Raw genomic sequence first — 25,515 nt, 5'->3', positions numbered from 1 at the left:
GTGGCTCAGTAGTTAAGCGTCTGCCTTCGGCTCAGGTCATGATCCCAGGGTCCTGGGATCGAGCCCCAGAGCCCCACATCAGGCTCCCTGCTCAGCGGGGGGCCTACTTCTCCCTCACCCTCTGCCCCTGCTTGTGTCCCTCTCTGTCAAATAAATAAAATCTTAAAAAAAAAAAAGAACTCTGCCCTTGAGATACTCTCCTTTGAATTCTTCTGTTTGGCTAACCGAGATTACTACCTGATCTTAAACTTCATGGAAATGCTTTATTTTTAATAAAAGACAAACATTTTCCAGCTGGTATTCTCTTCATGTTTTAAGGCAACGCTTCTTAAATTTAACATGTACATAACTTATCTGATGATCTCATAAAAATACAGATTTTGATTCAAAGAGAGGATGGGGTGGGGTGTTAAGGTTTTTCATTCCTAACAGCTCTCAGATGATTCCAGTGCTGCTGGTCCTCAGAGGACACTCTGAGCTTTTTAAGTAGTTGCATACATGCAACTGGCCTAACTCACTAGCAGAAAGAAGAAAGCAAACCCTAAGATGGGTGACAAAGTGAGAAGAATGAAAGTCTGAGGAGTCTGCTAAGTTTTTCATAACTAAGCACAATATATTCCCTATCAGTAATTAACACACACCACCCCTCCATTCAGACCACCATTAAGTACTAGAAAAGTCACAGATTTGGCAGCTACCCAGCCAGACTGAGTTTAAATCCATATAAAACTTAAAATACTTGCTACACAGAGATCATCCCACTGGAATGTTAATCATCACCTCTTCCTCTCTGCATATTCTCTTATCTTACATTCCTTTGTCTAGCCAGTGTCTCTCACATGTTGTTTGGAGACCAAAGGTAGTTCCTGCCAATCTATTAACTGGTCTACAAACAATTTGATGAAAAAGTAATAAAAATTTTGATCACAAACATTTCCCAAATTTGAAAAGTAAAATAATGAATTTCAAGAAAATTCTTGTAAGTTCTTAAGTGTTATGTTTCCAGGGTCACATATACTCTACAAGAATAGTTAAGGAGGGACTGTTTGTTTCAGCTAACACACCTTCACATCATGTGAGTTGTTTACATTGGTTAAACATGTATTTTGTTAATAACATCATGTGTTAAATCCCAAATTTAAGAAAGAGAATCAATGCGTCAAATGTTCACTGAAGAGTAAAAGTGATAAAAACACATTTAACTCAGAATGTCATAAATGATAAATGGTATAATATCCAGAGTGAAAATAGTGTGATCTAGGAATGGGCTGTGACCAGTGAATTAGGATTAGTGTGCACAAGGAGACCTCCTTGTTCCCACTGTACTGTAATATATTATTAAACAGGGACAAGAAGCCACTGAAGCATTCATATAATTTTCAACCACTCCAGCCTGCAATCAAAGCCTGCATTATGAATTTTGTCACCGAAAACAAAGATTAAAAACTGCAGTCAAAGGAACTTCAACTTATTTTAACAAAAACAGGTATAAATTGTCAGTGCAAAATTAATCATGAATATGCTAAAAGAGAAAACAATCTGCTGGCAAAATTCTATCATCAGATGACACTAAAGTACATCATATGTTTGGTACACAGCAACGAAGAACAATTACTATCACAGATGTATGTTCTTAAATATTTTGTTTTATGGCTGAAAGAAACCAGTAGTGTTCAGAGTATGAATCAACTGTTGGCATTTACATAATACGTAAATCAAGAAATATATGCAACTTTTAATTGATCATCAGTGAAAACATGCTATAGAGAAGGGATTTTCTTTTAACCAACAATTATTTTTGAACTTGACTTGAAAAGGTATACTGGGATCAGGGCCAAGAGCACTAGCCATCTGTGTAGCAAGAAAGAGTATGGCACCTGAAAGCTAATTCACACATGGCTTCATTTACAGACAACAGCTGGCATTTGACAGTAAGTCTTGTGTTCTTGAGTCACTGTTAAAAACGGCATGGAATGGATGCCTGGGTGGCTCAGTCGGTTAAGTGTCTGACTCTTAATTTCGGCTCAGGTTTGTGAGACTGAGCCCTGCTCAGGCTCCATGCTGGGTGTGGAGCCTGCCTAAGGTTCTCTCCCTCCTTCTCCCTCTATCCCTTCTCCCTGCTTACAAGTGCATGCACGTTCTCTAAAATAAATAAATATTTAAAAAAAAGGATAAAATATAAAGACCAAATCATGATATAAATGGCTTAACCAAACAGAGTCTGACCTTTTCAACGTCTACCCATTTTCCTTCCTTGCTGTAGGAAAAAAAATCAATGTCTTAGTATTAGGTATACCTAAAAATCATATTACCACACTAGTCTGAAAATTTATTTCCTAGAACTGAATACAACCAAAAGGACAGATTTACCCACTACCATCTTCCAAAATGAAATATTCAGCTTCACTGTTGAGTGCCATTCATTTGTCAACTCAGTGCCTCATCTAACAATGTATGTAATGTTCAGTGAGAATTCTTGCAATAATTTTTGTATCCATCCATTTAAACATCTAAAACATCTAACAGAATCATCCTGTACTTGTTGCTATTCTCAAAAACCTATAGCTGAAAAGTGGGATTATCAGAAGAATTAAAGAGTAGGAAAAGAAACAGCTGAATATGAAACCTTTGACTTTAGTGAGCTAGGTATCAGTATGGTGAAAGAATGCAGCAGTAATTGCTTTTCCTGATGTTTAAATTATTTTAGAATACTGCTTTAATATTATAGTTGACTCTTGAACAACATGGTTTGACCTGTGTGGCTCCACTTATATGTGGATTTTTTTTAAATAAAATAAGTACATTATAAATGTATTTTCTCTTATGATTTTTTAAAAATACTTTATTTTATTTGAGAGAGAGAACAGGAGCAGAGGGGAGAGGGAGAAGCAGACTTCGCTGCTGAACATGGAGCATGATGTGGGGCTCAATCCCAGGACCTTGAGATCATGACTTGAGCCAAAGGCAGATGCTTAACTGACTGAGCCACCCGAGCACCCCCTCTTATGAGTTTCTTAACATTTTCTTTTCTCCAGCTTACTTTATTGTAAGAATACAGTATATCATACATATAATATATAAAATATGTGTGAATCAACGTTTATATTAGCGGTAAGGTTATTAGTAAAGTTTTAGGGGGGTCAAAAACTGTAGATGAATTTTTAATATTTTTATTTTTTAAGAGAGAGCGAGCCCACATGAGTGGGAAGGGGCAGAGGGAGGAGAGAATCTCAAACCGGCTCCAGGCTCAGCATAGAGGCTCGAATTCATGACCCTGAGATCATGACTTGAGTGGAAATCAAGAGTTGGACACTTAACTGACTGAGCCATCCAGGCGTCCTGCTGTGGGTGAAGTTTTAACTGCGTGGGGGGGGGGCGGTCAGTACCCCTAACCACTGTGTTGTTCAAGGGTCAACTTTTGGATTACTTTGTCTTTACCTAAAATCTGTGGTGTACATGAAGACCCATCATGTGGTTCACAAATTCTAAATATTTGAGAAACACTACTTTCTCTACTACTTTCCTTTCACAAGAAGCTATTATTTCTTCCTTCATATTCCTTATGAATTATGCTAGAGAAATACAGACAACCAAGGAAATTTTGTTTGCCCTTATTATTAACTGTCTCACATTAGAAAAGCACTTCATTATCAGCATTTATGTTGTCTTATTTTTTTTTAAAGAGGGTCTTATTTCAGTATGTACAGTACCTAGAAAACACACATCTAATAATTATTTCAAATTTCTCCTTGAACTCTCCTCCCCCTGAAAGTCATTCTTTGTCTGACCTTCCCAGAACCCAAAGTGCCTTCATATATCTCTTGATTACAGTCAAGGGTGGTATTAAAAATGTTTAACAACTGGTATGGCATAAACACCAAATAGAGACACCAGTTCACAATCACATGGCTGTAATGGAACATGGTAACTAAATATCAGCCTTAGTTACAGCTTCCTCTAAATAGTGGGCTCTACTTTTTTCAATGCTAACCCCATTCTAAAAGATCTTTGGTTATTCCTTGCCTGCCAAGTTGCAGAAAGAAGAAAGCAGTTTTCATGAAGGACAACCACATAAATTGGATTCCAAAGATGAGATTAAAACTATTAAGTCTTTAACTTCCCTACTTTTATTCCTTAATAGAAGAATTAAGGATAAGTATTAGAAAGAACACATTGTTGTTTTCTTTCTCCTACATCAATGGTCTCCAGAGAATAAGGCTCTTTTGGTCAGCTTTTTTATTATGGCTTTGTTATTTGATTTTATCCACTGAATCAGATGTCCAAGTTTTTTATCCACTCAACCAAAATAAAAACATTTAACACACAAATGGATGGATTTGAAGATATATTAAGGATAATGTAAACTGTTAGCAAAACAAATAACATTTAGAGAGGAAACAACAGAATGAGAATAGAGAAATTTACAAAGAAACAGATGGGTCACTTTAAAATAAACCTGAGATCATAGAGTTATGTAAAATAACATCACATGTATCTCTGCTGTTTTTAAGGATCTGCTTACCCAACTTTGGAAAAACTATTAAGTATTCAGCATTGCACTGAGGACATGCCACTCTGGCTGTACTGTTTCCTCTTTGTTTTTCATCTACCCAGCGCTGTAGACAAGCCTGGTGAACCCATTTTGTAGATCCTCTGCACCTGCATGGTCTCACCCATTCAGCTGTTCTATCATCTTCATCAGTGGCAAAACATACCCAGCAACTTCTGTAAATTAAAAGAGAAATAATGTTATCTTTAAGACCCCAGTCGCCTTTGCAACCTAATTCGCCATTGTAGCTCTAACTTACTGGGATGAGCCTACTATTTTATATCATAGAACCTCTACTTTACATTTAAATACTGAGGAGACAAAACAATCAATACATTTCCAGTAGAGGAGTTTCTTCTTTTTCTTGTATTCTTCTGCAGAATCTTGTGTTTTCTGAATTTTGTTTTTATGTAATTTCCTCCATCTTTCTAATGATTCTTCACTTATGAATCAGAGCATAAAATGACAACCCTCAAGCTGCTTTTGTTTTATAAGACCTAATAATTCTTTGAGGAGCGGTAAGCACAGGAATATGTGAAATTCAGTATTTTCCCCACTTCAACAGCACTAACCTCTTAACCTCTTCAACTTGGAAAACTAAAGTATTACACAAATAATTTCACTATGGTCTCATTCAATTTTCAATTGAGGAAAAAAAACCATTTCTCTTCCTGGTAAAGTATGATTATGAGAAGAGAGAAAGATCATTAAGTTTTAAAAAAGAGCACAAAGGGGTCGGACTCTTGATTTGGCTCAGTGCTCAGTGGGAAGTCTGCTTAAGATTCTTTCCCTCTTCCTCTGCGCCGCACCCCCCCATTGCACACACACTCACTCTCCCTCCCTCCTCCCTCCCTTTCCCAGAGAAAGATAATCTCCAGCAGACTCCCCACTGAGCACAGAGCCCCATACAGGGCTTGATCCCACAACCCTGAGATCATGACCTGAGATGAAATCGAGAGTCAGATGCTTAACGGACTGCGCCACCCAGGCACCCCTAAAAAAAAAAAAAAAAACTTAAAAAAAAATAGAGTACCTCATTAAGTCTAATTTGTTCTTGTGGGATTAGGTTGCAATTCTTTATTTTTTCTCCCAATTGACACAAGCTTTGACACTAATTTCCACTAGGGCAAATACAATTTAACTCAGTGAGACCATTCACTCCTCCCCCTATTAAAGTTTGTACAATTGGAAACTGCTAATTAAGGCTTGCTACCTACTGTGTACTTTTCATTTAATTAGATAAGTGGCTTCTGTCAGAACAACTAGCTTAACTATGCTCAATGGGAAAGACTATATAATCAGGTACTATAGATGTGTGAGGTCTCCAGTCCTTGTAGAACAACAAATTTTAATTGTGTATTCCAATTAAAATTTTCCAATTAGAATAGGGAAAAAAGCTTAACTGAATTCATGGCAACAACATCCAAAATTGTGATTTTACTCAGCTTTCAAATTCAGTCAGGTTTCATATGACTTAGGTAAAAATGGTAGGTAGGTAGTGTTTCTTTAGCACTCTGACCCACCTCAGCCAAGCTATCTGGGCTCTCATACTATCCTATTGTTATCCAAAAGTGTCCCCTCCTCCTCTCCGTCTTTTAAATTTTACTGTGGGAAAATATACATAAAATTTACTACTTTAACCATTTTTAAGAGTATAATTCAGTAGTATGAAGTGCATTCATATTGTTGTGCAATTATCATCACTATCCACAGTTTGACTGGGATTATATAATCTGAAGTTTTCCACAAAACTTCAATTGACAAATAGAGAGCAAACAGACTTGATTTTTTTTTTTTTTTAAGATTTTATTTATTTATTTGACAGAGAGAGAGTTAGCGAGAGCAGGAACACAAGCAGGGGGAGTGGGAGAGGGAGAAGCAGGCTTCCCGCCGAGCAGGGAGCCCGATGTGGGTCTCGATCCCAGGACTCTGGGATCATGACCTGAGCCGAAGGCAAACGCTTAACGACTGAGCCACCCAGGCGCCCGCAAACAGACTTGATTAACTGAGGTGTTAGTATGTATGTGACCCACACTGAGGTAAGTTTGTAAATATATTTCTATACTTCCGGGAAATGAGAGATATAATTTTGGTAACAACACATAGGCAGAATACTGAGACGCGTTCTAAGTTCTTCTAAGTTTTTCATTTCAACAATGAGCATATGTAGCTAAGTACATCTAGATTAATGATTAATGATTAATCAGTATTAAGGTGAACTGAATAAAGACAATTTCAGTCACCAGGAAAAAAATAAAATGTAAAAATATATTTACTCAGAACAACTTTAATACTAGGTTGAACCAAATGAAATTGTCTGTATTTGTCTGCTTTTGACCTATATAAATGGCAATTTCATATTTCAATCCAATGCAAATACTTGTATAGCTATCTATATTCCCCGTAAATTCTAGATAGTGTTAAGGTTATTTTTCCCAAAATTTTATTATGAAAAATTTCAAACTTTCAAAAAAAGCTGAAAAACTGTTCAGTGACTACACACATTCTCAATATCTAGATTCTGTAATTCTTACCATTTTGCTTTATATGTGCTTTACTACATATTCATTCATCAATCCATTTTCCTTTTTGATGCATTTCAAAGGTGAGGCATCAGTATACCACTGAACACTTTCTATAGTTTTACTTTTTAGAAGGTATTCAACTGACATTTAAAGCATTTTAGACATTTTTTCTAATTTCACAACTATGATAGGTAAGAGAGTTGAACGATTATTTATTTTCCATATGATTTATATGGAAACTTACTAGGAGTTAAGCCCAATAAGAAGTGCTAATACAATAACCTTGCTTTTATTGTTTGATTCATAGTGATAGTATACAGTTTACAAATTTGGGTGTTGAAGCTAATGCTCATTACAGAATAACTGAAATTATCTTACAGAGGAGATATTAAAAGAAATCTAATTATACCAATACTCAAATCCACCAACTTACCATATCCATTTTCTCTTTATTCCAGTCATTACACAGTTAATCTAATGATGGTCATTTGAGATCAAATATTAAACTTCTGATAACACCAAATTACTTCATCTAAAAATTATAGTTTAGATACAGATACGTAATGAAATTTTCTAACAATAGTACAGATGTTGCTAGCAACATTTACTGAGTATTCACTGGGTCCATGTTGTTGCACAAATAAAATAAATGGATGACTCTATCTATTTGGAAAATCCTATAATTTAATTAGGGCCACATCCAGTAGATAGAAGAGATTTAAGGTTGCAGAGAAATTACCACAGGTATATCCATTTTAAGAAGAAACTGAAGGATCAATTTGGATAGATCAGAGAAGTCTTCAGGGAGGAGTGACAGAAATTAGCAGAGGCAGGGACAAGCGATTACAGAGATTCTTGAAACAAAGTTTCCTGGACCAGCAGCTTCAGGATCACTTGGTAACCTGCAAATTCTCTAGTTTCACCCCAGAGCTAGTGAATCAGAAACTCTGGAGGAGGAGGGCCTTGAATTCTGTGAAGGTGATCCTGAGGTGAAGTTTGAGAACTGCTGGTATAGGAAAATGGCAGGTGAGGGACGCCTGGGTGGCTCATTCGGTTAAGCATCCCATTCTTGGTTTGGGCTCAGGTCATGATCTTAGGGTTGTGAGATAGAGCCCCGTGTAGGGCTCCATGTTCAGCACCAAATCTTCTTGTCCCTCTCCCTCCCCTCTGCCCTTCCCCCACACTGGCTCACAGGTGCTAACAATGAAATAAAATCTTTAAAAAATAAAAGAAAAATGGCAGGTGAAAAAAAAAAGAGATTGGTGAAAGCAAACTGTATGAAGGAGACGTCTACTTGATTTGCTTGAGTTAGAAATAACTGCTTTTTTTTTAAATTAAAAGTGACAGTACAGAAAATGTTAAGTTCTAAAGAATTTAACTGATTTACAACCTTACTAGATATGGGAGTTTAATCGACCTAATATGTAAAGAACATTAGTTTGTGATAAAAGGGCCAGGCACATCAGAAATTAACTTAAAGCATATAAAACTGGTCACATAAATGTTTTTAGGCAAATAGCCTATATAAGACAGTTACTAGTCTTCAGGGCTGGAGAACAGGAGGGAAGGGAACTAATATGTATGTTTATGAATCCTTTCTTTCCTCATTTTTTTAAAACTTCTGACAGACTGACCAGGAGCATCAGCTGAGAAGGTCTTATAATTATGCTTTCCCTCTTTCCTTCCCCATACCATACTCCCTTCTTGGTGCCGTCTATTTCAGCTATTTATTCCCTATTCCCCCGCCTCCCTCCTTTTAGGGAGAAAGAGGTGACTGAAAATGATGGGTTTACAGTTTCTCAAGATCTCAGAATGGAGGGGCGCCTGGGTGGCTCAGTCATTAAGCGTCTGCCCTCGGCTCAGGTCATGATCCCAGGGTCCTGGGATCGAGCCCCGCATCGGGCTCCCTGCTCAGCGGGAAGCCTGCTTCTCCCTTTCCCACTCCCCCTGCTTGTGTTCCCTCTCTCGCTGTGTCTCTGTCAAATAAATAAATAAAATCTTTAAAAAAAAAAAAATCTCCGAATGGAGGACAGAGAAGAAACTTGTGGTTTAATGGACAGCACGATTTCTCTTCTTTTTTAGGAACAAACAGTTTCCCACGCTTTCTATGGAAAACCACGCTTCCCTCTAACATCAGTCCTGTATGTGGTTTAGGCAGTTAGTCCTCCCCCATCCCCAGCTCCAGGAAAAGTAATCCTCAGATTGGTTTAAGGGCATATCCCACCCCCAAATTACAGTGATTGAGGACTGGGCCCATGAAGGTGGTTTTATCAGACTGAATCTCAGAATTTTTGCTGGGAAAGCTGGTACACAGGCTTTCTGTTTGGTACTGAGCTTGAAGGCAGGAAAGCGTGAAGCTAAATGAAGGTGTAAGGCTATTACTGCCAGGAGAACCACCATGTGGAGCCTAAAGAACCCAGAGGAAGCTGAAAGAAACTGATGGCTTTGAGACATGGATCAAGCTGTGCTTAAAGCTAAATATACTTTTGCACTGTTCACTTACATAAACCTATAGTTGTTTTTTTTAGTTTAACCAGTTTGGGGCAGATTTTCCACCATGTGCAACCCAAACAATCTTGATAGAGTGTGAAAAACTAGATAGAAGAGATGGCCCCAGAACACTCATATGATAAAAACTCCAAACAGCTTTTTTAAGTACACACAGTATTTTTTGTCAACAGCTTTATTTCCTACTGACCAGAACTTGAACAGAAAAGTCTTAAATAAACCTAATTCCCACTGCAAGTACTTTGAGTCTTCAAGCTTTTCTTAGATAAAAACAGACAACAGGGGCGCCTGGGTGGCTCAGTCGTTAAGCATCTGCCTTCGGCTCAGGTCATGATCCCACAGTCCTGGGATTGAGCCCCACATTGGGCTCCCTGCTCAGCGGAAAGCCTGCTTCTCCCTCTCCTTCTCCCACTCCCTCTGCTTGTGTTCCCTCTCTGTCAAATAAATAAAATCTTAAAAACAAAACAGACAAGAAAGATAAAAACCAACATTTTGAAATTAAAAATTTTTACTGACAATGCCATAAATTTGCATTTTAACGTCAATATAACAATTCTACTTTAATTCAAGTTATTACAATTTTAATGGTATAATTTATGGGATGTATTCTGAATATCCTAGTGAGAATAACCGGCTATTTCCCATTTCAAAGAACAAAGCCAAAAACTTTCCAAAGTCCACACCCAAAAAGAGGTTATAATTTCTGACCAAACTCTTAAGTTTCTCTTTAAGTGATTCCCTGCTTCCCTTCAACCCTCCAATCTGTTCAATGTAATGCACAAATATCATTTGAGAACTTACTAGAAATGCAAATTCTCAGGCCCTATCGAAGACCATACATAATCAGAACCTCTGGGAATAGGACCTGACATTACACTTAAAAAGTTTATTAAAAAAAAACTTTTAATTATTCTTCTTTTTTATTGTGGTAAAATACATATAACATAAAATTTACCATCTTAACCATTTTTAAGTGTATAGTTTAATGGTATTAAATACATTCACAATGTTGAGACGCCTGGGTGGCTCAGTTAAGCATCTGTCTTCAGCTCAGGTCATGATCTCAGGGTCCTGGGATCAAGCTCCCTGCTCAGCGGGGAGTCTGCTTCTCCCTCTCCCTCTACTTGTGCTTCCTCTCCCTCTCTGTGTCAAATAAATAAAATCTTAAAAAAAAAAAAAAAAAATTCACAGTGTTGTGCAACCATCACAACCACCATCTTGTAGCTCTTTCCATCTTGTAAAACTGAAACTCTTTACCTATTAAACAACTCCCCATTCTCTCTTCCCCTCAGCCCCTGACAACCACCATTATAGTGTCTTTATGATTTTTGACTATTCTAAGTACCTCATATAAATGGGATCATCCAGTATTTGTCTTGTGACTGGCTTATTTCACTTAGCATAATGTCCTCAAGGTTTATCTACGTTGTAGCATACTGCAGGATATCCTTCATTTTTAAAGCTGAATAATATTCCATTGTGCTTACCTGTTCACTGGTCAAGAAATACTTGGGTTGCTTCCATATTTAGCTACTGTGAATAATGCTATGAACATGGGTATACAAATATTTCTTTGAGACCTTTTCAATTCTTTGAGGTATATACACCCAGAAGTGGCACTGCTGGATTATATATGGTAATTCTATTTTTAATTTTTTAAAATATATATATTTTTTAAAGATTTTATTTATTTGACAGAGAAAGACACAGCGGGAGAGGGAACATAAGCAGGGGGAGTGGGAGAGGGAGAAGCAGGCTTCCCACTGAGCAGGGAGCCCGATGCGGGGCTCAATCCCAGGACCCTGGGATCATGACCTGAGCCAAAGGCAGACGCTCAACGACTGAGCCACCCAGGCGCCCCTATTTTTAATTTTTTTGAGGAACTGCTGACATTTTATTTTTTGATCACCTGCTGACAGGTGATCACAATACCTGAAGTTTGAGAATCTGCTCTAGCCATCCTTCTTTCCTTTTTCCTTCTTTATTCCCTTTGTAAGTCTCCTCAACTCACCACAATACAGAAATAAAGTTTCATGTTACACTCAATGTAAATTTTTAAATTATTCTGTTTTTAATTTAAACAGTAAGTAAAATGCTTAAGATTTTTTTTTTCCTAAGGAAAAGAGCTAAATTTGAGGAAAAGACTATGTGATTTCAGGATGTTCTAAACGAGTAAAGAACCTGGACTTTGGAGCCAGACTGCCAGAGTTCAAATCCCTGCTCACCACTTACTATAGGTGTAATGACAGAATTTCTTGTATTGTAAAGCAAGGGTTCGTAATCTGGGGTCCATGAAAACTTATAGGGTTTGGCAAATTTGGATGGGGAAAGAAATTATATCTTATTTTTGCTAACCTCTAAATAAAATTTAATTTCTTCCAATAATGAATGTAAGCAAACCATAGTAATACTAGCAGTACAGCAATTAGAAATTAGTATAGTGACCAGAAATTTTCATATTACTTTACAGCTGGATGTGCATATCCCAAAATAACATTTAGCTCATTGCTAATTTGAATTTAGTTCTCAGACCAACCAACAGAGCTTATATTTTAAAGCTGTTAAAGCTCATATTACTATGTCAGATTTTTAATATGTTGATTTGCTATAGTTCAACATAATTGGTTTCATTTCTGATCCTATATATTTGTTTCATTCCTTCAAAACATTCTGAGCAGGAACCCACAGCTTAACCAGTCTGCCAAAGGAGTTCTCTGCATAAAAAAGGTTTAATGTTCAGAGCCCTTATTGTAAAGGATTAAACAAGTGATCATGAAACTGCTTAAGAATTGCCTGGCGGGGGCGCCTGAGTGGCTCAGTCAGTTAAGCTTCTGACTCTTCATTTCAGCTCAGGTCATGATCTCAGGGTTATGAGATCAAGCCCCTATTGGGGGGGGGGGGGGTCTGCGCTGGGTGTGGAGCCTGCTTAAGTTTCTCTCTCTCTCCCTCTGCACCTCTCCAATTGCCTGGCATATATATAACTACCAAATGAACACTGGCAATAATGGCACTGATAAAGATGAGAAATATGGTGTCAACTTTATATCAATGCCTAGATTTTATGGATATACTTTGTTACCTAAATTAGCACATAAAGCAATCCTGCTTGGCACCCTCGTATTCAGTGGAAAAAGTCCTGGATTCTTAATCATCCCCCCCAAATTTTTCAGTAGGCCACCACCATTGCTTAAGATATTCATCCAAGTCCTCTCAATTCATTTTCTTCCACTGTCTTTTCTTTCCACTAGCTTTTCTTTTCTTTCTTTTCTTTTTAAAAATTTTATCCATTTATGAGAGAGAGAGAGAAAGCAAGCATGTATTGGGGGGGAGGGACAGAGGGAGAGAGACAAGCAAACTCCCCGGCGAGCAGGGAGCCCGACGCAGAGCTTGATCCCAAGACCCCAAGATCATGACCCAAGCCGAAGGCAGACGCTTAACTGACTGAGCCACCTGGGTACCCCTCCACTAGCTTCTCTAAATGTCTCCTGCTCGCTGATATACACATTGTTTACTTCCACACCTTCCCACCTGCCAAGAAGGGGCACATTACTTTATAAAGTAAAGAGAAATCTGGGAATTATCACAACTGCCTCAGAAGTTAAAGAACAAATCACTATTATCATAATATGAAGACAAGAAAAAAAGAACTAGATGAATCTAAAGAATATTACTTATTCCTGGATGTGAGGGCGATCTGGCTGTGACATCTGTCACCCCATTGATCGCCAGGGTTGATTCGGCTGATCTGGCTGGCTAGGCGGGTGTCCCCTTCCTCCCTCACTGCTCCATGTGCGTCCCTCCCGAAGCTGCGCGCTCGGTCGAAGAGGACGACCTTCCCCGATAGAGGAGGACCGTTCTTCGGTCAAGGGTATACGAGTAGCTGCGCTCCCCTGCTAGAACCTCCAAACAAGCTCTCAAGAATATTACTTATTCCTTAACATAAATCTATAGCCTTAATGGTATTGGTAATATCATTAAATCTGTACATATAACATGCCATTCTTTATAAAAGATCATTTTATTCTACATGATTTTAAAATTGTAATTTTCCAGTGACAGATCTTTCCTAACAGTAAACTTTATACTGTTTAAGGAATACATGGCTAGTTTGCCTTAAACCTAAGATTATTCAAGATCTCCTCTTAAATCAACTTGAGTATCCACTAAGTACATTCATTATTTGATGCCACAAGGAATACATAAAGTGCCAGGAAAAGATGTCAGAGACCATAATAGAGAAATGTGATGATGACAGTAAGAAACACAGGATGAAAGAGCTGAGATGGTTTCATGAAAAGAATGAGAATTCAAGCTGAATTGGGAATGAAAAGGGTATTCTGAGTAAGAAAAATAGCATAAACAAGCTTAGAGACAGAAATGAGCATATGGTCATGGACAATGAGAAGACCAACATGGTTGGAGAAGGTTTTAGGATAAAGCTATTATATAGACACTGTATAGATACTATAAACCAGTTAGTAAAGGATGGATGACAAAGATAACCTCACTTCATAGGGCTCATTTGTTGAGTCATCCACTATTTATATGATTATTTTTTAAAAGTATGTGGAAAAAAAAGGGGAGTAAACTTTAATTATCAATAAAATAATTTCTCAATAGCACATAAATTTACTAAGCAAGATAGGTATGGCTATCTAATAAAACAACTGGCAGTAAAGTCTATCTTTACAGACTCAAATTACAGGTCTTTTCCTTGGGTTACTAGAAAGATGTGAGAAATCATAGGCTCTTGCCTTAGAGATCACTTTGATGAAAACTGGTGCAGCAGAATAGAAGAATTCCAGGAGGTAGGAGAGAACAATGAAACAAGCTTTAAATTGCTGCTGTTGTATTATATATGGTGCCTTAACAATGTATTTGCAGGACTGTTTTAAGTAAAGAGAACAAGCACTCCTTAATTCAGAACATGCTTTAGAGACCCATACTCTGGTTAATGCAAGAAAGGCCCCATTTAACAATGGAAAGAACTACACACTGCTTGCTTTGTCTCAGGATTAAAAGTGTCACACGCCATGTATTCTGGAACAGGAACTATACCATCAAGAAGACTAAAAATCCCTTTATATGTCTGTTCACCCAAGTGGAATGTAAGTTAAAGTATCCCGATTCATCACAAAGATATAACCACAATCACAACACATTACCAAAGGGTAAAACTGAAGGGAAATACACCACAATGAAAGCAATCAAGCATATATTCATACCATACATACACTTTGTCTCTGATCTTCATAAACTCTGAAAGCATAATTATTTCCATCTTAAATAAATAAGTAAACAAAAGCCCCAAAGGGTTAAGTAATTTGCCCGAAGCCTCATAGAGAGGCGCAGATGCAACCTAGGCCTCAACTCCAAAACACTGGCTTTCTTTACTGTGCCACGCTGCCATATGTATAGTGAATTCGGAGAAAATTTTCCATTTTTTATTTCATAGGACATTAGAGCCAGTATAAGAAACTGTTTCATTTTGTACTTTTAAGGAGCTTTCACGAGAGATCTAAATTCCTTCCAGTCTATTCCACTGTCCCATATAAATATTACCATCTCTCATCAACTTATGAAGTTTGGCATGTAAAGAGTTAGGAGTTACTATGTATATAGGACATATAAAGGATTGCTACACAAGTCTGGAGAAGAGGGGAAAAATATTTCTGGCTAAAATGGCCAGAAAAGCTTTATAAATGAGGCAGAAACTAAACTGGGTCTTGAAGAATGGGTAGAACTTTGGAAAGCAAGATGCTAAAAAAGAACATCTTGTGTTCAGAGGATAGTGAGCAAATCAGTTTGGCCTGGGCAACAGATATGTATGTACTCATTCTTAAAGAGAAGCAAAGCTTTAAAAAGGTAGTTGGTGCCAGCCATACTCTCAGTGTCTTAAATGGTGCTTTTGCAAGATTATTCTAAGCACTGATATGTTATAAAGAATGAAAAGACACAGATTCAACAGTGTCTCCAATGTACTCCAAGGCTCTTGTGGGTAAAAGGAATAGGGAATCGTTTCTGTTCTCAATGAACTTCTAGTTGAATATGCATGGTGGTGGTGGTGGTAATGAGTATGTGGGGAAGGCTCTGAGACATGGGATAGGTGCATTAAGAAAATTACAATACAATGTGATTTACTATGATAAATGCGTAAAGGTTCTATAGAAACACAGGAAGGGAGAAACTCACTCTGCCTAAAGGGGCTATGTAATGCTTCAAGGTGATATTTGAGCTGAATTCTTAAGATGGGTAAGAGTTAGCCAGGTGTTAAAAGGGAGGAGGTCACCTAAAACAAAAATAAGGATATGAAAACATAGGATATCAGGGCGCCTGGGTGGCTCAGTCAGTTAAGCATCTGACTCTTGGTTTTGGTTCAGGGCATGATCTCAGGGTCCTGGGATCAAGCTCCGCATGGTGCTCTGTGATCGGCGGGGAGTCTGCTTGAGGATTTTCTCTCTCTCTCCCTCTCCCTCTGCCCCTCCACCCACGTGCACACACACACTCTCTAAATAAATAAACAAAATCTTTAAAAAGAAAGCATAGGATATATCCAGAGGACAATGTAGTGGAATGCAGAAGAGTATGATTAAGGTAGGCTGAGGCTGAATTACATTAATAGATCTAAACCCCTTCACTAGGGTCTTGAAAGTTTACATTTTATCCTATAGGTGATGTACAGACTGGCAGGTTTTGAAACATGGAAATGAGGTGACTATAATTATGCCTTGGCCAATTCTGGTACTACTCTGTAAGTCAAATTGGAAGAGAAAAAGTAGAACCAGAGAAAGAAGAATCTATAATATTTGATGAGTGAATTTGGAGGGAAAGAAGCAAAAAAAGGAAAAAAAAAAAAAGACTTGGGTTTCATGGTTAGTGGACTAGAAGGATGGTCTAATCAAAATCCAAAAATTGGGAAGAAAAGTAAAAGCCAGGGAAATATCAAGAGTTTAGTTTTAGATATGTTAAGGTGCTAGTAATACCATGTATATACAAAATGGAAATGTCTATTGGCCAGCTAGGAAAGAGACACTGAAATATGGGAAAGTGGTCAGGAATAGAGACACATCTGGGAGTCATTCAAATAGAGGTGAAAGTGAGATAGTAAGTGGATACACTTCAGAGAAGAATGGTAAGTGCTGAGGCTTAAACCATACTCACATGATTGAAGGGAGTAAAGGTAGGTAATATATGAGGGGGGAAAGTAAAAGATAGAGAAATAATATGGTATAACAGAATACAATTTCAAGAAGTTAGGGGGTGGTGATCATCAGTTTCATCTTCATTAAATATATGTCAAGGATATGAGGACCATGCAAAAAAGGCATTAGGTTTATTGGTTAAGAAATTACTGGTGACCTTTACAAGGCACCTGGGTGGCCTAGTCGGTTAAGCTTCCAACTCTTATTTCCACTCAAGTCATGATCTCAGGGTCGTGAGATCGAGCCCCGCATTGGGCGCCATGCTCAGTGAAGAGCCTGCTTGATAGTCTCTCTCTCCCTCTGCCCCCTACTCCCCCTCCTACTCTCGCTCTAAAATAAAATCTTAAAGAAAAATAATTACTGGTGACCTTTAGTATACTTTTAGTAGAGCTAAGGATGAGAAAGAAGAATCAAAGTCAAATTATAAGGAAAGCTAATAAAGAGAAAATAAGGACCTAAATATAAATAGGGGAACAGATTAAGTAAAAAAGAATATGAGATCATATGATACATATGAGATCATATGTCTTTCTCTGATTGACTTATTTAGCTTAGCATAATACCCTCTAGTTCCATCCACATCGTTGCAAATGGCAAGATTTCGGTTTTGTTTTTTTTTTTTAATGGCTGCATAATATTCCATTGTGTGGGGAGGGTATGTGCTATGGTGAGCACTGTGAACTGTGTAAGACTGATGAATCACAGACCTGTACGTCTGAAACAAATAATATATTAGATGTTAAAAAAAAAAAAGAAGATAGTAGGAAAGGAAAAATGAAGGGGGTAAATCGGAGGGGGAGACGAACCAGGAGAGACTATGGACTCTCAGAAACAAACTGAGGGTTCTTGAGGGGAGGAGGGTGGGGGGATGGGTTAGCCTGGTGATGGGTATTAAAGAGGGCATGTATTGAATGGAGCACTGGGTGTTATACGCAAACAATGAATCATGGAACACTACATCAAAAACTAATGATGTGATGTATGGTGATTAACATAATAAAAAAATTAAAAAAGAGAATAATACGTCAATCCAATGAATATTATATATATATTCTCTTTAATTGCTGAGTATCACAGAACTCAAAACAGTATTTAAAAAAAAAGCAAACTGTAGACTGATATATGGCATGTCTCTATCAGAATAGCCTACATCCTCCAAAGGGATGTACACCTGTGGTTGATAACACTCAGAGTGAGGATTCTAATTCACTTTGCCACTGCAGGAGAGGGGCAGGGAAGAGATTATTCTCTCCGCTTTCCCTTCCATGTGACTGTTTTGGGACACTGGCTAAGTGCCTTGCATACTCACCAGGTGCAAATAAGTGATGCAAAACAACCTCAACAAATTCCTGTTTACTGTGAGATGGGGTATACATAAGTCAAGTTTCCAAAAGCAAAACTCAGCAGGCCCAGGCTTCAAACATGAAGTCCTTTCCTGCAGTTTGTTACAATATTCTTTGTACTCTCTATATATTTAATCCTAATTTTGAGAAACATAAGAGAAATGAAGAAAACAGATGGTGACACAATAATGATATAAAGTGTATGAGTTTATAAATGCTTATAATTTTAGGGCAATGATTTGTGATCCCAAATCACTCATGATACTAGAAAACCACCCCCTTTCCCACTACTCTCAAAAATTGTTTACCCACAGCAATTTAAAAGGTTTGAATCATAAATTTACACAGGACAGTTGCTTACTGTTACCAAAATGAAAGGCAATCAAAATAGATATCTATATATATTCTTTCCACCTACAAATACTGCAATAAAATTTATCAAGATAAACAATTGCTAAACTAAATTTATTCACAAAGGACAAGGCAATTCGACTTCAGCTATTAATACATTGCCATTAATTTAAAAACCCTGAAAGACTGAGTAGTATAAACTGAATACACAATCCATGTTACAATTAAACACAATCTTCACTAGAATTTAAGCTCCATATGAGCATTTTTGGTTGTGTTCACTACATATACCAAGGACCTAGAATGGTACCAGGTATATGTAGGCAGTTAATATTTACTATATAAATTCAATAAATACTTGGGGCGCCTGGGTGGCTCAGTCGTTAAGCATCTGCCTTCAGCTCAGGTCATGATCCCAGGGTCCTGGGATCGAGCCCCACATCAGGTTCCCTGCTTGCAGGAAGCCTGCTTCTCGCTCTCCCACTCCCCCTGCTTGTGTTCCCTCTCTGGCTGTCTCTGTCAAATAAATTAATAAAATCTTAAAAAAAAAAATTCAATAACTACAAATACTTATTAATTCATTATCAAATACCCAACTTCTAACCCAGAAGCAATAGAACAATTTATGTGTTACACATATTTCCTTAATCTTCTCAAGGATAAAACCTGCACTGGAGAAATAAACATATGGGCAGGTTTCTGAGCTAAATTCTGTCCCTCAAAAACTGCCACCCAAAAACCAAGCTGAGGAGAAGCCAAATTCATGGCAAGAATTATGAACTCTATTAATCTGTTGGGCTTGTCAGTATTCCTCAAATGAATCAATCAAGTATCTTTGTATTCAATTTGTATGCAGGGCCAGCCCACATTAAGATGATAGTAAATATAAAGAAGATGGGGGGGATATTGCCACACTGGTTGATTATAGGAGAATCTTAACTACCTTCTGTATGCCGAACACATGAATAGCATTTTATTGTTTTATAAAGTGCTTATATGTGTTCTCATTTGATACAAGCCTGTGAGGTAGGATATTCTCATTTTTTAAAAAATTTTATTTTATTATGTTGTTAATCACCATACATTACATCATTAGTTTTTGATGTAGTGTTCCATGATTCATTGTTTGCGTATAACACCCAGTGGATATTCTCATTTTTAAAAAAGATTTTATTTATTTATTTGATAGAGTGAGAGAGAGCACAGAGGGAGTGGGGGAGGGAGAAGCAGACTCCCCACTGAGCAGAGAGCCTGACATGGGGCTCGATCCCAGGGTCCCGAGATCATGACCAGAGCTGAAGGCAGATGCTTAACTGACTGAGCCACACAGGCACTCCGGATATTCTCATTCTGAGGATAGCCTCAGAATTTAAGTGCAAAATCACATTTTGCCGCTTACTAGTGGTAAAATGAAAATTTCACAATTACGGTCTCTAAAGTCTCTGGTCTCTAAAGACCAGTCTCTGAATGGTCTTGGGCAGAGCCAGGCATCCATCCATATACTTTTTTTAAGATTTACTTATTTAGGGGCGCCTGGGTGGCAAAGTCGGTTAAGTGTCTGCCTTCGGGCTAAGGTCATGATCCCAGGGTTGGGCTTCCTGTTCAGCAGGACAGTCTGCTTCTCAACCTCTCCCTCCGCTCATGTGCTCTCTTACTCTCTCAATTAAAAAAAAAAAACAACTTAAATTTATTTATTTGAGAAAGTGCGTGTGCATGGGGGGGGGGAGGCACCTGGAGGAGGTGGGGGGAGGGGCAGGTGAGGGAGAGAGAAAATCCCAAGCAGATGCCCAGTTGAGTGTGTGTGTGTGTGGGGGGGGAGGCTAGATCTCAAGACCCTGAGATCATGACCCAAGCCGAAATCAAGAGTCGGACACTTAACCGACTGAGCCACCTAGGTGTCCCCCATGCATATTTTTAAAACGCTCTCCAGGTAATTCTAATGTGAAACCAGGTTGCAAACTACTGAGATAATAAAAGTCTTTGAATGTCATCTTAAGAATCTACGTTGAGGTACGTCAAAAAGGTACAAAAGATGAGGGTAAGCCAATATTATAGTCATCAGCTTTAGTAAACACAGAATTTCCAAGTTTCTGTTGAGAAGTTGTAAATGCCTCATGAATACTCCTTGGCTTTTTACTTTTATGGAAATCTCCAAAGAACATATGAAAGCCAGGTCATCTTTTGGACACAAAAACCCTTCTAAAAGTCATCTATGTAAGACTGAAAGCAGCAGACACTCAAAGGAAAAAAAAAATCTAATTACAACATATCCTGCAACAGAATAGGGTCTCATTTGATTGGAACTGGCAGTGGAATGAAGAGGTCTCCTCTGGGCATTAGTAGTCCTTTGTAATTTGCCAGTATGCTAAATTATAATGAAGGAAAAACCTGGTAACTTATCAGACCCCTAAACAACTGGGGAAAATGACAAAAAAGTTCATACATTTGTTCATCAAATACTTACTGATGATCTACCGAGTACCAGGCTCTGTTCTAGGATTTAAGATAAATAATGAGGAAGTTTCTGCCTTCTAGGAGCTTAGAAATTACTTACATTAAAAAGGAGGCAGTCAATACAACCTGACCTGAATGCTGACCTCAAACAAGGGCTGGATTAATCACTGGATCATCCCAACTGAACAAAGTAAGTAACATGATTTTTATCAACATTGATGTCTCAAAATTCTAAGCTCCAGAGGAAATGTCTGTCACTCTGGGAGGAGATGTACTCTTGGGTGATTTGTGTTCTGGGTGTGGCTGATCCAAGCAGCTTTTAACTGGGTATAGTCTCACTTAAGGGAGGCCTTTCATTTAACATCTTACATACAGTTGGACCTTACTCAATACAAAGAACTGTACCCCCTGCTTAACAGGGTGGCAAGTGGTATGCTGACAATTGTAAGCAACCACAAACATTATGCATTAGCCTGTAGCATTGGCTATGCCAAGAATTTAAGACCTGGCTAGGGAGAAATGGAGATTGAGTCTCCAAAAACTCATGGTAGAACCCATGAACTAAAATCTGAACAGCAGAGGGCGGTGCAACCGATTTCTCAACAAGAGTTTCACAGACAGGAGCCCCCCAGAGATGGGCCACTGGCCTCAGTATAAGATAAAACTTTCTCAGTGAACTCAACGAATCATAAAATATGCTAACTGTTCAGTGTTGGACTTATGTGGCTGTTTTCCATAACCCCTACTCTGGTCTGACCGTTAAAGCTCCCTTGTGGATACGCCTGACCTTACAGTTTGGGGGTGGGGATGGAATGGGAGAAAGGAGGAATGAAATCAGACTCTCAGGCTTCCCAAAAGAATGCTTACCCTTGGTTTTTGGAAAGAGTCTTGAAACTGTAGGGGATCACTTCCCTGAAAGATAGTCTGGTTGTTCTTGCCAGTGACATCGCTGACAAACACGTTACAACATAGTTTTGGGGGGAGGGGAGGAGTGCAAGAAACCGAAAAAGAAACTAATTCTGTGGCTTTAACCCAAGCCCCTCTCACTTCAAAAGGGCGTTCCAACAAAACTAGACGCCACTCCCTAAGTTTCGCCTTAAGACTAAGCACCCGAACCACCCGCTCTGTCCTCCCCCAGCACGGACTCCAAACTTTCTGCCGCTCACACGGCCCCCCAGCCGTGGAACTCCTCCCGGCACGCCAGGCTCCGCTTACGGAGAGACTCGAGGCCGGGCGCGGGCAGGGCCAGAGTCAGAGGGAGAATCCGCGGCTCGCGTTCTTCCCCAAAGCTGACCGTACCTGTCCAGCATCTGCTGTAGGGCTTGGTCCGGCATCTTCCGTGGAGCCGGCGCACTCGGCCCTCCCCAGTGGACCTGGTCAGGGCCGGGCCCAGGGACAATAGCACTGAGAGGCGGCCGAGTAGGCCTCAGTCCGGCGGCAGCCGCGAACCCGCCGCCCAGCCTCCTGGGGTGGCTCCGCGAGCCCGGAGGCGGCGGTGCGCGTCCTGCGGGCGTCCGGAGGAGGCGGTGGAGAGCGAGGAGGAGGAGTCTGGGGCGGGGAGGCGGCGATAGCGGCCCGGGTTCCTGCCCGTCGGCCCGGGGTTCCGGTCCATGGACCGCGGGCGCCGAGTTGCTGCCGGCGGAGGAGCTACCTCTGTGAGGTAAGAGTCACCGCCTCCGTGCGCGCCGGGGTCACGACGCAAGGCGGCCCAGAGCAGCCTGGGAGATGTAGTCCTCGGACCGTCCCCGCTAGAGGCTGCACAGCCCGCCCTGACCACCGCCGCCGCGCCCGCCGCCGCCCGGCCGGCGCCCTCCCGTTTCCTTCCTCCAGGGGGAAAAATGTCCTTCGGGCCGCTTTCCAGGAAGCAGCAGGATGTGCCGCTCCACTGTCAGTAGCAACAAGGTCAGCCCTTCCTGCCTGTTTCTTTTCTCAGCTCTTGCCCTCAGGTGGGACCGAGCCAGGTGAGGGAAGGGAGCTGAAGGGCCATTTCTCGTCAGGGTCCCCAGCCCCGGTCGCGGCGTCGGGGCGGGCCGTGGCGGGGGTGGGGGTGGCAGAAGCGCCTTCAGAAGCCCTGGGGCTGGGGCCAGCCTCTGCCGCGTCTGAGCTCATTTTGGAGAGTTACACAACCCGCGCAAGGGGTTGGATGCACTGGTGCGGGAGGTTATTCCTAAGGGGTCGGTGGAGGGGGGGGGGGGGGCTGCCTTGACCAGATGGTTCCCACCGGAGCTTCTCAGTGTGTGTTTTGGGAAGTGGCCGGGGTGAAAAGATTATTCTCTCCCTCTCTAGGAGCCTTCTAAAATGTGCCTGGTCTTTCAAGGGCTCGCCGACAGCCTCCAAATGGAACATGTTCGTGAATAAACAGCTCTTGCTTACTCAGCTGTGGGTTGTCAGGGGTGTTTGTTTCTCTCTCTGCTGCTGGTCACTGTTAACCATTTCCAGTCGCTTTGACACCTCCAAGCAGGTGGATGTGTGTGTGTGGGGGGGGGGCGGAGGGGAATCAAAAGGGAAAAATCATCAATCACTCGTTGGGTTATTCTTTGACGCTCCAGGGACAGCTTTGGCGGGAGGAAAAAGCTGTTGGCTAAAACGAATGCGTCTTTTGGACGACCTGTGGCGTTCTCCAGTGCTGTGATTGGTAGGACGTCTGGTAGTTTTCCCTCGATTATGCCTCATTTCTGCTGCAAGATGTTTGACTTTTCTTTAAAATTAAAATGTGTCTTTATGCTTTTTTTAATGTGGAATTTTACAGTCAGCTCTTAATTCTCTGTTTAAAGTTTGCTTCCTGAGTATATTTGAACTAGAGTGTACGTTGCCAGAAAAAAAACAAAACAAAACAAAAACATGTGAACAGAAGTTTATTTGGGCTCCAATTTCTGAAAGATGCTTTTATGAAAGGCTTTGGGAATTTACATGACGAATTATAATTAACGATTCACCTTTTTCTCATGAAATGTAAAACAGGCCCCCGCTAGTGGAGGGAAATAAGAATTTAGTTTACTCAGGGTGTTTGATGTTTTAAATTCCTATTTATTGCTCCTCCTACTGGGTAAGCCTTCCCTTGCTGTGTATTTATCTCTTAAGTAGTTGTCCGCCAAGGAGATGAATATATACATCCTGCTCAAAAATTAGAATTTGATCCTAGCATATTAAGTAGGCTAGTGCCAACTCCATCTAGTTTTATGATTTACACTAAAACGAGTTCTCACCTCATTTTATAATTCCTATTTGAACCCAAAATTGGAAAGTAATATGATACAGTTCTGTTGATAGAGAAGCTGTGTGCAGATTAACCTTATTTTTTTTTTTTTAAGATTTTATTTATTTATTTGTCAGAGAGAGAGAGAGAAAGCACAAGCAGGCAGAGGGAGAGGGAAAAGCAGGTGCCCCGCTGAGCAAGGAGCCCGATGCGGGACTCGATCCCAGGATACTGGGATCATGACCTGAGCCGAACGCAGACGCTTAACTGACTGAGCGACCCCGGCGTCCCAACCTTATTTTTTTAAAAAAAGGATTTTATATTAGATTTTCATGAAAAGTCTGTCTCCTGGCTGTGTCAAAAATCATTTGAAATAGAAAAAAATGTGTATGTTATTCATCGTAACAGTGATTAGCACCTGACCTAGTAATTCCACCCCTTGTTGTTTACCCAAGAGAAATAAAAACATATATCTAGACAAAATTTGTATACAAATGTTCATAGCAGCATTATTCCTAATAGCCAAAAAAAGTAGAAACAACCTAAATATCCACCAACTAATGAAAGGATAAATCAGATGTGGTACATCTACACAATAGAATATTATTAGATGATAACAGGGAATAAAGTTCTGATACATGCAGCAACATGGATACGTCTTGAAAACATGCTAAGTGAGAGGAGCCAGTCACAAAAACCACATATTTATTATATGATTCCATTTATATTAAATGTTAAGAAAAAAATGCATAGAAACAGAAAGTAGATTAGTGATTGCCTAGGGCTGGAGGGATAAGAGAGAAAAGGGGAGAGATTGCTAATGAGTACAAGGTTTCTTTTTGGGGTGAAGAAAATGTTCCAGAATTAGAGCGGTAATAGTTATACAATGTTGTGCATTATATCTCAATTTAAAAAATAATATAAAACAAAATTAGATTCTAGTGGTGGCACACTTCTTTAAATATACTAAAAAAATTGAATTGTACACTTAGTATGAGTGAATTTTATTGTATGTAAATTACATCTCAATAAAGCTATTAAAAGAGTAATTAGCTCCATATAAAATGTTCATAAGGACATCCAAAGAGAAACGAATAGATAACTCATAATTCTTTATTATCAAACTTTAATTTTTTAAAAATTTTATTTACTTATTTGAAAGAGAGAGAGAGAGCACAAGCAGGAAGAGCAGCAGGCAGAGAGAGAGGGAGAAGCAGGCTCGCCAAGCACCAAGCCTAATGAAGGGCTTGATCCCAGGACCCTGGGACCATGACCTGAGCCGAAGGCAGAAGTTTAATGACTGAGCCGCCTAGGGCCCCTAGCCTGAATTTTAGTATTGTCTGTTGACTTTGTTGTCCTCAGCTCTTGCATTTAAAAATAAGACTCA

At 39.6% G+C, this 25,515-nt stretch overlaps 2 protein-coding genes across 3 annotated transcripts in view; one reads left to right on the top strand and one right to left on the bottom strand.

Annotated features, from left to right (window-relative positions):
* Window positions 1-22,570, bottom strand: part of MARCHF5 (membrane associated ring-CH-type finger 5) — a 49,585-nt gene extending 27,015 nt beyond the window's left edge. The window contains exons 1-2 of the mRNA XM_032432383.1: window positions 22,232-22,570; window positions 4,523-4,725 (exon numbers count right to left, since the gene is read on the bottom strand). Coding sequence (XP_032288274.1) covers window positions 4,523-4,725; window positions 22,232-22,266 — 238 coding nt within the window. The 5' untranslated portion in view covers window positions 22,267-22,570. The remainder of the gene's footprint in view (window positions 1-4,522; window positions 4,726-22,231) is intronic.
* Window positions 22,571-22,687: 117 nt separating this feature from the next.
* The window catches only part of CPEB3 (cytoplasmic polyadenylation element binding protein 3), a 185,741-nt gene continuing 182,913 nt past the window's right edge, over window positions 22,688-25,515 (top strand). Inside the window, exon 1 of one of the 2 annotated variants that reach the window (XM_032432500.1) lies at window positions 22,688-22,834. The gene's annotated coding sequence lies outside the window, so the exon portion shown is untranslated. Of the gene's footprint in view, window positions 22,835-22,873; window positions 22,894-25,515 lie in introns of those variants that run through there. The other variant, XM_032432501.1, reaches the window with a different exon arrangement.

Source organism: Phoca vitulina, unplaced genomic scaffold (assembly GCF_004348235.1).
Source record: "Phoca vitulina isolate PV1807 unplaced genomic scaffold, GSC_HSeal_1.0 scaffold48, whole genome shotgun sequence".
Classification (NCBI taxonomy): Eukaryota; Metazoa; Chordata; class Mammalia; order Carnivora; family Phocidae; genus Phoca; species Phoca vitulina.
The sequence above is the reverse complement of the archived record's forward strand: the minus strand, read 5'-3'. Positions and strand labels throughout refer to the sequence as shown.